We start from the raw sequence: 12,011 nt of genomic DNA, 5'->3' as shown, positions 1-12,011 counted from the left end.
AAAGCCACCAAATTGGAGTCATTACAAGTAGTTATGTGAAGTGACTCTCAAATTTAGCATTTGTTTGCTACATTTTCAAATGCATCCAACACCTTTTAGCCCAGATCTACAAAAAAAATAATGTAAATTAGCTGGACATAAATATTTGCTGTGCAATTTTACTGACAGTAATGCCATTGTTACTGAATCAAACATTATGTGCCACTTACAGCGTCCTCTCTGGCTCAAATTACACCAAACCAAAGATGAATGTCGGTAGGAGACAGCACAAGGACTGCATACTCTAGTACTAAAGTCACATGTTTTATACACACATCAAACCAAGCCCAGCCCACTCCCCAAAGGGTTTTTGAAGCAGTTTTGCATTTGAATTATTTCACACTATTTCTGCCATTGTTAATGAGGTGCAAAGATTTATTTGCATGGCTGCAAGTTTGTCAAGAAAATGTAAACAGTGTCTGAACAAACAACCAATGTTGTAATTCTTCTAACAAGGACAGTCTTCCATGTAAAAGGGTTGTGGTGGCATATACATGTGCATACGAGAAGTGAAAAGGCTTGCAGGAACAAACTGCAGCTGATGCTGCATTAAACTCTCAGCTTGGCTTTAGGCACAAATTAACAAGCTAACTAGCTCAGCTCTTACCTGGCCACCAGAAAAAATGACCGGTGTGGAGGCGGGCTTTGGGCGATAAGGGATGGTGGCACCTTTTGGTGGAGACTGAGAGAAAAGGAAGAAAAATGACAAGTAAAAAGTCAGCATGTTCTTTTTTTATTTGAAAAAGGCAAATGCTCATTCAACATTTTCGGAAATATGCTTATTCACTTTCTTGCTGAAAGTTAGATAACAGCTCACATATACTGTATATGCCAAATATGTTAGCTTAGCTTAGCATAAAAATTCACCTAGAATCACCTCTAAAGTTCACAGTGTAGCATGTCACATCTTGTTTGTTAAATCCATACAAAACACTTGATTTCTTGGACATGATCTCATGTTCGTTATTATGCTAGAGATGGGGGGGGGGGGGGGGGGGGGGGGGGGGTGGCAGATGTTGTTACTGTTGTTGTTAGCCTTGGACATTGCAAGCTCTTTTTATTCCCCCTAATTTTTATTGTGCTGAGTTAAGCTAACTGACATTTGATACCACTTGTAGAGAGGCGGTAGTGAGTCACTATAGTCTGTTCTCCAACTTAAGAGGATAGAGAAGTACTGCTGCCACACACAGATGCAGCTACACTGTTAGCAATACAGCGGTAAGCAGCTTTAGTCCTGAAAGCAAAATAAAGACCTACACCTCAACTGAGATTCTGTGATTAAGACACTGTTGCAATGCATCGCGTCTGCTGCATGGCTGCAGCAGACGCGAAGCTCTCTTTATTTTAAAAGAGGAAAAACGTTTGACTTTACACTCCTGTTTCACCACGAAAAAGGATGTTTTAGCCTTGCTTCCGACAGGATTTGGCAAAAGCCTAATCTACCAACTAGCCCCGCTACCGCTCACTGCTGTAACGCTGGTGATCTCGCAGCGAGCTGGGGGACAGCTGAGCCGCCGAGAGACCCGCAGCAGCTCGTCTATTGCCCATAAAATCAGTGGATGTGTGTGACTGAATGACATGAGGGGGAAATAAGGCGTAAAAATAAATAATCTTGCAGAAAGCGAGAACTGGAGAAACAAAGCAGCAAGCAACACTCAGAACATGCTGCAGAAAAACGTTTCAGAAGCAGAATTGAGCATTTTAGGCTCAAAGTAGAGATGGCTGCAGTCTGGCTGCATAAACATCAATTTCTGTCGCTCTATATATGTCATCTGGTACTACTGATACGATTGGCTAAGAGCTATGTACAGACGCTTTTGATAGACATTCGTAGCGCCCAATAAACCATGCCTCCTCTACGGAAAATGAATTTCTGGTGTCCAGACTAATTTCATTTGTGATTAGTCTGGTGTTAGCCAGGCAAGTGACTAACTGAAACTTTACATAATCTTAATCCTTACTATTTCATGCATTTCCTGCACAGAGTGAAATGCTGCACCCTGCAGGTACTTTTGGAATTTTTGCTCAGAAGCAACTTTAGGATTAACTATTTATTCAAAATACTACTAGTACTAGTAGTCTTGTTCGTTTTAATATCTGTGTGTGTGTGTGTGTGTGTGTGTGTGTGTGTGTGTGTGTGTGTGTGTAATTTAATAAATTTAAACAGGACATTGATTGTGAAAACCATGATTCGCCTTCAATAGTCCTCAAGGCAAAAGCATTCATTCATTCACTTGATAAATTACATGTATTCATACCCTAGATAAGCATATTTCTCAAACTGAGAAATCCCCCTTAGTCTGTGTCCTGGTAATTTGATGCTCTTACTGTGAGAAATGTTTTAATTTGCTGGCAGCTTTTGAAAACAGCTGAAATATGTTGTTCATGAAAACACAAAGGAGGCGTGGAGCTCCGAGGAATTAGAAGTCTCTATTCATGGAGATTAGAAAAACACAAAGACTTGGCACGTGTGATACCTGGTGATCCCACATTCAATGCATCACCACGACTTTTCTTGCAAATGTTTTTGCTTGACAGCGGGGAGGTGATTTTAGTAAGAAGGCAGGGGAGTTCCTGTTTGTGAACTTACTATAATGATACAGAGTTATTGATTCATGCTGTGCCGCAGGAACACAGCTGCTCAAGACAGTGGGGAGGGCTTAATCAGATTGTCTCTGTAACTGCCGTGCTGGAGAGTAAGGAGCATCCATCCACTTAGATATGTGCTTTAAATACAACATGAAGAATCAGCAACTGTGTTTTTAATGTTACATTGGGTTCATCTAGGTAGTTATAGGTAAAAATGTTTAAATGGTAATTACAGACTTCTTAACTGTCATGGCATGGCATCATTTTATTCAGTATTCTTAAAGTAGCTAACCCTAACCACAAATTATTTTTTGAATTTTTAATACCTGTCTGCAACAAAATGGAAAGTACATAGTTAGATACAAATTGCCCTCTCGGGGGCCTCAATGATGCAAACAGATTGCTTGTCAAGTTGACATATATGGGCAACAATAACCAGGTGTTTCTGACCCCGACAGCCTAACTCTTATCTCATCTTATCTTTCTCCCTGTGAAGCAAATCCAAAACCTTGAGTCCCATTCAAAAATCAATTCCAGAGAAAATGTGTTTTATCACCACATGCAGGGAAAATAAGTACTTATGTCAACACGGTGCATGAGGTTCTTGCCAGAAATGCAAAGCAACTTCTATCTTAAACTGTTCTGTTATAATACATAATTTCATTCCCTAATCAAATTCTTGAATTGAAGCTGTTTTGTTAAATCTTGACATACCTCCAGCATGACCACACAGATCTGTTTGACACACTGGATGATGGCTTCTGGGGTTCCGGAGATTGTCACTGCACGTTCTGTGGAGTTGGGCAGCATGTCCCCTGCTACTTGAACCTGGGCTCCTGTGGACTGGAGTAGAGTAAGGGACTTTGAGGCACTGGAAAATGTTGACAGGATTTAGTTCTAAGTGGCACAGGATGTGCTGGAGGATTTTGGTGAGTACAAACATAGCTGCACTGGTGCCATATATTGAACGTTTTTAGAACCTCTGACAAGATCCGGTATCAAAGCTGGGTATGATCCGGTCTGTTGTTTATCACTGCTGCACAGGGAGTGGAAAAAACATGTTGCAACCACTAGTTGGCAGCACAGGTAGAATTAGTCTAGATTGGGGGCAGTTATTTTAACATTGTTAGCAGGAAGACAGTAGCATTAAGTACAGCCACACAGAGCTACTAGCATGGCTCTAGACCTTTAAGGTTTAGATAAACTTGCTTTTGAACCATGTGTACGCACAAACAATAGGCTGCTTCGTGAACATATCATGGCGTCTTTACAACAAGTGTTACTTGAGGAATCCTGTAGAGGGAACACTGCATAAGGGCTCAAATAAAACTGGTGATGACTGGTGGACAAAACAAGTTGCTGGCACTGCCCCCACTCTTTACGATGGCCCTGAAGTGCAAATCACAACGACAAATCAAAAAACACAACGACAAATCAGAAAACACAACAGCAAATCAGAAACGACAACGCCATTAACCAAACTGCAAAAGTTAGGTACCCTTGGGCGACATGAGTCGTCACTGATTGAACTGGTGACTACGGACCACCAGTCCAATCAGTGACGATGATTTGTCGTTGTGTTTTTTGATTTGTTGTTGTGTTTTCTGATTTGTCGTTGTGATTTGCACTTCAGGGCCACCGTCGTTTTCCTTAAATTTCTGCCGTGCATGGACGTACCGGTACATACAACCCTACACTCCTCCTAGCTCACAGGTATGTAGCGCTCTGAGGATGTGCACAACCAACGCTCCAAACCACTGCAGGATAGGCAAAGCTGATGTCATGCGTTGGCATTTGCATACGTGTAGTTAAAGGCAGTTATGTTTGAGCGTTGAGGAGGCGATCACACAGATTCTTTGCTTGTGTTGGCAGCGAAAAGATTGTTTTCCTTTGATACATCTTGGCTGGTGTGAGCTTCACCGCATGGTCATGTTTATCTAGTGGCTTTTGAGACATGCATAAAAAATAAAATATTATCAGCTTTTGGCACATTGTCGAACTGCTTGTCAAGTCCAATCAGGCAAGAGGCTTTACTACTTTACCTGTTTTAATGTGGGTTGACAAATTGCAAAGAAGGGTCGATATGAGAAATTTTTAATTCCAATAAATTATTTAATTCAAGGTCCATTATTCAAATACTTATCTGTTTTGCATTTATTTAGTTGTGTGAGCAGCAGATGAATATCTCTGGTGATGATATAATGCCAATAACAACAACACCTCCAACCTAACTAACAGACTACCGTTTGTCATTACCATCCATAACGACACATATGAGCGTTTGTCAAAATTACCTATATGAGCGATTTGCAGTGCACGGTACAGAGCGGAGTGATCTAAAAATAGCACACATGTCATTATACATACACATACAGTTGTGGTAGTAAAAAGAGCTGCAGTTTCTGTGAATTTATGCTATAAATCACTGAGCTAGGTTTAGAGCAAAAAATAAATAAATAAATGTGTGCAATATATGCTCTTTCTTGTAAGGGATCCCTGACTGAAAAAATCCACTGAATCCCTTTAATGTACATGTTCTAGTCTGTTTGTTGTTAAGTCTGTGCTGATTGGATGAACAGTCACTGTGCTGCTATCAGGATTTGAATGGTAAAAGCCTGGTATGGTGCGTTCTCTGTCTGTGCTCATTAAAGTGGAGCAATGATGTTGTTATTGTAGTTACAGGGTCAGGAATGTGCCCTAAGAGTAATTGTTATTGAATTATTACATTCACACATCAAATGAAAACAAACATTGAAGAAAGTTAGGAAAATGTAACCAAATAATTAACCACTGAATCATAAAGCAACATGTCAAAGGCCTGACTATAACAAAAATGAGGTTATCCATAGAAATTGCATCATACCTCTCTCATTTCTTTTATTTTGGAGCCTCCTTTACCTATGAGGGAGCCACACTGGCTGGCTGGCACTACGAGCCTTAAGGTGACAGGGGGCTTGCTGGTTGCTGGGCTGTTGCTCATGGAATTGATTATGTCCTAGAAAACCAGAAAAGATATTTCATTTTGCAGCAGGGATATTTTTAGTGTGACTCAAAGAAATCAATGATGTTTTTGTTGGTAATGACCATCCATGTCAATCAGTTCACACACTTAAAATGTCAGTGCAAATGAGCTGCAAAAACACATATGTCATTCTTTCACAGCTTTTCTGCTCTTTGGCTTTGTCAGTAAATAAGGAGGATCAAATTTTGCATTGGTCAGTTAGGACACAGCAGTGTGTCTCCTCTTACAAGTTCCAGTCACAGGGATTAAGTATATAAATTAGATGAATGGCATCGGATACAGGATCTGAGGAAAAGGTCGTTGAAAGGAGACGATTTAAATTCACCTTTAATTCACAGCCATGAAATACAAATATCACAGTGAAACACACATCTGCTGTATATGTGTCTCATCAGAAAAGTGTTTAGGTTTTATTTGAGATTGATTTTTCATAAGTAAAATGGAAATAACATACAAGTTGGGGTTCACTAAGATCCAAGCAGACTTCTGTTCTAGCTGTTCCAAATTGAAATATGGCACCTGAGTTCCGGAAAGAGTGTTGGAATGAAAGAAGATCTTCAAGGAGACACATGATGCTCAATCTCAGGTTCATTTTTGTATTTCTGTATTTGTACTAGAACACATTTACATGCTTTTAATTTCCGTATGTCTGTCTGAATATTCCTGTAGTTACCCTTCATCTGAAACAGTTAATTTTAGTGACTGTCGCTTTAAGAGCCCCTCCACAAAAAGCCAATTTTGCTCTGATTGGTCAGCCTATGCAGGTCTTCCACATCTGGGGCATCTCTGCACCCTCATAGCAGCCGGGGAATAACTGTAACAGCCGAAATACATGGGACACAGACGTAATGCATCATATATGATAGGCTATTTTACCTGCAACACAGACTCTTTTGGAAGCGTAGGCATTGAATTAACTAACTGGATCGCTTTAACTACAGGACCATTGATACATATTCATTCGACTGATTGATTTGAATCAGCTAAACAGCCATAAGGTTACTCTGCTGCTTCGCATTGCCTTTGGTACAATGAGGTCTTTATTTTAATCATTTTTTTAAACGTGTTGTACACATTTTTTACACACTTTTCATCATTTTTACCTGTAGGAAAAACAAAAACAAAACAGCTGGTCTGGTGATTAGCTTTTGTACTTGCCACAAGTGTAGTGGATGCAGAGATATTAGCTTACTTGCCGGGCTTCGCTGTCAGAGTTCTGGCCAGTTCCTATCAGATTATTGTTTTAGTATACATGTAGTTTTGTGCATTAAACCTTGTAATTTTGTGACGCTGACAGCGTGCCAGATCTATTCTACTAGCTTTGCAGCAACTACACTACTGGCAAGTATTTCATACAACTTAACGTCCAAAATACCCAACTATCACTTTCAGTTGATTATAATAGGCATGCTGTGTTCCGATTGCACCACGTCCGTGTCCCATGTATTTTGGCCAGTGGTGGAAGAAGTATTCAGATTCCTTACTTGAGTAAAAGTACCAATACCACACTGCAGAATTTTATTCAAAAGTTACTTAAGAAACAACAAAAGTATCAGCACCAAAATGTACTTAAAGTTTGAAAAGCAAAAGTACTCGTTATGCAGAATGGATCCACTTATATATGTTATATGTGTTATATTATATTATATTGTTTAATATGTTCTAGTTCTTATTATTTATGCTTTTATGTAAGCAGCATTTTCATTTTCTCAAGGTAGGATTAATTTTTATCTTCTTAATATACTGTTATGAGGTTCAACTTCAACAAATGTCAAATCACTTTAAATCTATCATGTTTTAAAGCTGTCAGCTAAATGTTGTGGAGTAAAAAGTACAATAATCGCCTAAAAATACTGAGTACTTGAGTAAATGTATTTGGTTACTTTCCACCACGTATTTTGGCAGCACTCTAGCAGCACTTTCTATTGATACATAATAAAGTTGTGACATCACAACCGTATGGAAGTCTTGACAAGTCATTGAAATACAGGCTGTATGCACTTCATCATTGTTTATGTAGACATGTCACATTTTACAATAAGGGATGAAAACACTAATATAAAATGACACTAATAACCTCCAGACAGGCAGGTAACGGCTTAAATAGGAGAAGAGCCTTGAACTCCCATTGGACTTTATTAGTGCATGTGCTCAGTAATCTGTGCATAATTTACTTTGAAACACGACTACCACAATATTTTCATACCTCCTCAAATTTGTAGGCAATCATAGCGAAAGCCTTGAAGATGGTGTCTGTTGGTCCAGTGATGGTAACAATCCTCTCTGGACAGTTGCCTTCAGAAATATTGATCCGTGCTCCGCTCTGGAAAAACAACACAAAAATAGAGTGAATGGGATCAATATGGATGACGTGCGACTGGAAATAAATCTATTCACCTTTAAGTATTTTTACAATTTAATTATTTATTTATTTTTAATCTGAAACCCACCTCTTCTCGCATCTTTTTTACTGTTTCACCTTTCTGTAAAAAATAAAATACAAAATTGAAAAATTTTTTAGATTATTTATATTTCTATGACTAAAAAATATGCTGTCTAATGAAGACAACCTACCTTTCCAATTATACTTCCAACCTCCTGCAATGAAAAACAATAAAGAGAAAAAAACATGGCACATTAAAGACGGTTCTGGATAAATGTACAGGACTAAAGCTGCTTGGCTGTTGCTGTTCCTGGACAAGGTGCACACAGTCCAGGGGCATGCAGAGGTTTCACAGCTGCATGGCAATGTTGAGTGCCACACTTCCATATGCATGTAATCACTCTAATGAGCTTGGTGTGGCACATGTGGGAAATAGTTGGCTGCAAGCGTCAACATTCTCTCTCCTGAGTATCTGTCAGGGTTACATCCATTGTTAAAGCTGCACAGGGCCATATTCATCCTCAAGCCCTATAAATAGTCATGCAGAATAATAGTGATTTGCATATCATTTATTTTAAACATTTTTTTCTTTTAAATCAGACTTATATACTACTTAATTTGAAAAAAATAGTTGACACTTTTAAGAATTCCCAGTGCTACTTTTGTTCCTTGCTAGAATCAATTAATTATAATTCCTTCACCACATGTTGCTGCTCTCCTGGCCTTTTTTTCATTTAAATCGGTATTATTATTTATTTGTGTGTGTGTGTGTGTGTGTGTGTGTGTGTGTGTGTGTGTGTGTTATGGGTTGTTACTGTCGTTGCGTTCGGCAACATTATCACAGCAGAGTTATTCCAGTTCTGGGACAAAGCAGCAATAGTGGTTATTTCAACCACAGCTGATGACAATGAGTTGCATGAATGAACTCAAATGTGATGTTAATCTCAAATCTGCAGTAAAACTTGTGGGGTGCTGAAGTGAAATGCAGGGGTTAAATCGTGCTGCATAGGCCGGTTCGGAGTCGGTGCCTTATCTTGAACCAGTTCCTTGGGTTGTGACAGCCAAAGAACCAGCTCTCGGCCAGCAGAACTGATTCTAACTGCGTATGTCAGCCGCTGGGGACGGGATTATTGTGACCAACAAGACCAACGACAACGTTGTGACTGCCATTTTTTAAGACTATAGACAAAATCACAGCAGTGGTCCGTGGAAGAAGCAAATTGTCTCCTAGCAGACGATGTAGTCAGCCATTGTTGTTATTTGCTTGAAGTTGACGGTAGCGTTTCCAGCAAATCTGAGACATATACAGACGTATACAGTGGTGTTATGGCTCTGCTCTCTAGCCTGTGGAAAAGCAAACAGGTTCTAAGAAGGCACTAAAAGGTTTGCGTTGGTCAAAAAGGTGAATATTTGTCAGCCCTATGATAGTCTGGGCACCTGTCCAGGGTGTACTCCACCTCTCGCCCAATGTCAGCCTGAACAGCTCCAGCCACCCACGTCCCTTGTTCAGATAAGGGGTTCAATCAAGGATAATGATTGAGTGAATGAAAAATTGCCCGAAATGCCCTCGCTATGTAACTGAAGCTGTTGTTGTTTACTTGTGGACACTACCAGCCTGAGGAGTGACAAGTCAGCATTCAATAGCTGTGTTTCCATTAAAGTCACATCGAATTTTGGAGCAAATATTGCACAAAAGAAATTACGAATTAGGGCTGTTCCATCAACTGGTTTAGAGCAAATAAACAAAGCTGCGTAAACACTTTGGTCAGAACATCCCCAGTTTAGTGCATTGACTAATTTTCAAAAAAGACAACAAAAAAGTGATTTTAAAAACTTTATTTCATTTTCAAAAGTTTTTTTTTCAATTTTTTTTGTTTCCATCAAACTTTTCTCATGTGAATCTTCAAAATGTGCCTCGAAATTTATTGATGGAAATAGCTAGTGACGATATAAAACAGTCACTAAAACAGGTTTATCGGAAAATTATGAAAAACTGCAACCATGAGAGATACTGAAGCAGACAGTTGAAAATGTACAAAAGGGTGATCGGTCTACTAGTATGACAAATAAGCTGCAATAAGAAATAGCAACATGGAAACTGAAGAATCAACACATTCCTGCCCCAACAACAGCTATGCCCTGCGCTAATCAGTTCTGCTCATCCAGGACAGTACATACTCCACCTTCAGGACATTTGTGTCCATCACAAAGTCTCACTGTGGAGGAATGGGAGTGTCATTGCTAAGCACTTCAAGCAGCACCTGATACACCATGCTGACAATGCTCTCCAACAGCTCACACAAGCCAGCCAAATGGCTCCTCTCTTTAAAGGAATGACCCTTCTGTGGCCGTGGGCAGAGCCAGGCTGGGGTAATGCTGCCAATGTCCTCCCCCGTATCTTCCGGTAGGCTCTGGGGCCTGCAGGGTTATTTAAACTATCACTGGGTCATTTGAGTCTGGACATCCTGCATGGGCAGCCATAGAGCAGGTGCATTATTGAGCTGCAGGCTGCTTGGCACACAAAACATGGGGAAGATTTCGCCTCTAATCTTTGTGGCGCATATCCCAACAACGTAGTGGAGACGTGAAGTGTGGGTTTTCCAATTATCCAGTGGCCAGCAGACCTCCCTTAAGACTTAGCTATTAAAACGCTCATTCAAACACATTGCCCTTTAAGAACTCTGCAGACTTAAAGTAAGTGAAGGCAGTTGCTGGCAGCTATTAGTGATTGCTGAACAGCTTTAGCACTATACTGCAGCAGAGGCAGAAAAGCAAAGGCCAAGTTAAGTGAGCATGATGGATCTTAACTAGCGGACCAACACACATATACACAAGAGGAGGAGAGGCTAGGGAGAGCACACTACACATAAGTGCCTGAAAAATGTTGGTGCCCACTTACACTGTGCCCTGGGAAACCTGAAAACACTAAAGGCAGACAAGAACACACTGAGCAGAGTCGGTAGAAGCCTGTCACTCTTTAAGTCTGGAAGTGGAGTGGATGGCCAATCAACAATCTTGATCCCAGAGGCTCAGGATGACATAATATACTGGAGTGAGGTCAAGCTAGTGAGCTGGACAGTGGCACTGCAAGACAAAAGACAGCTGCCGCCCAGCCACCATGTTCTTACGCTGAGAAACGATGATCGGGGGAGTGGAGAGCGGCATGTGTCCGACCTCTGTTTCAACTCTGTCACATTATATAAGGGCTGAGGAAGATACAAACTATAGTGGGATCAGCAGAGCTTTAATCAAAGCTCAGCACCTTCATTCTACACTAAAGGTCGTGTTTTATTATCCCCAGGCGGATGTCACACTGCGGAGAACCTGCTGTCATGGTGAGTCTGGTGCAGTGTCACGGCAAGGAGATGAGATGACGCCATCTCTACTGTAGAAAACACGGACGTAGGCTCTGTGATGTCACTCATGGGTTTCATAAAAGCCATTATCCTCTTTCATAGTGCTGTTTCACGCCAGGACATTTCCGGCTCTGTAAGGTCTCGATTACACTATAAAAACCCACAAATTTTATGCGTTCAGAGGTAGTCACAGAGGCGGAAAATTGGTTGGACTGTGGAAGCGGTACCACTATGAACGGGCCATCCTGACAAAGTGGAATATTTGACATCGCGCGTGAGCAGCTGCACAACTGCGGCCGCCGTTGCTAACTGTGCATAGCATCCGCCACTCATTGTAAACAAACCGGCATTGCTTACCGTCCACAGAGTGTCCGGTACTTGTTGTAAACAACAGAGGTTGCTAACTGAACACACTGCTGCAGCACACACACACTGCTACAGAGTTAACTGTGCAGCCTATTAGCACTGTGCTAACTGTGCAGCACTGCTGCTACTCTGTCGCACGTCACTATCGTCTCCTCCCATCTCGTTCTATGAAGGGCAGAATATCACGCCTTCCAATATGATCAATATGAAGTCCGAAGGTGAGAAGCCAGCACAGATCTTTCCGGCAATATAGTGG

At 40.7% G+C, this 12,011-nt stretch overlaps 1 protein-coding gene across 4 annotated transcripts in view; it reads right to left on the bottom strand.

The window, feature by feature from the left end:
• LOC131978736 (poly(rC)-binding protein 3) overlaps window positions 1–12,011 on the bottom strand; it is a 99,159-nt gene that overhangs the window by 14,100 nt on the left and 73,048 nt on the right. For all 4 annotated transcript variants that reach the window (XM_059342462.1, XM_059342463.1, XM_059342464.1 and 1 more), the window contains exons 7-12: window positions 8,225–8,248; window positions 8,101–8,133; window positions 7,857–7,973; window positions 5,492–5,623; window positions 3,343–3,471; window positions 647–721 (exon numbers count right to left, since the gene is read on the bottom strand). In XM_059342462.1, the coding sequence (XP_059198445.1) occupies window positions 647–721; window positions 3,343–3,471; window positions 5,492–5,623; window positions 7,857–7,973; window positions 8,101–8,133; window positions 8,225–8,248 (510 nt within the window). The remainder of the gene's footprint in view (window positions 1–646; window positions 722–3,342; window positions 3,472–5,491; window positions 5,624–7,856; window positions 7,974–8,100; window positions 8,134–8,224; window positions 8,249–12,011) is intronic.

The sequence above is a fragment of the Centropristis striata genome, chromosome 10, assembly GCF_030273125.1.
Source record: "Centropristis striata isolate RG_2023a ecotype Rhode Island chromosome 10, C.striata_1.0, whole genome shotgun sequence".
Lineage (NCBI taxonomy): Eukaryota > Metazoa > Chordata > Actinopteri > Perciformes > Serranidae > Centropristis > Centropristis striata.
This window is presented reverse-complemented; position numbering and strand designations above follow the sequence as displayed.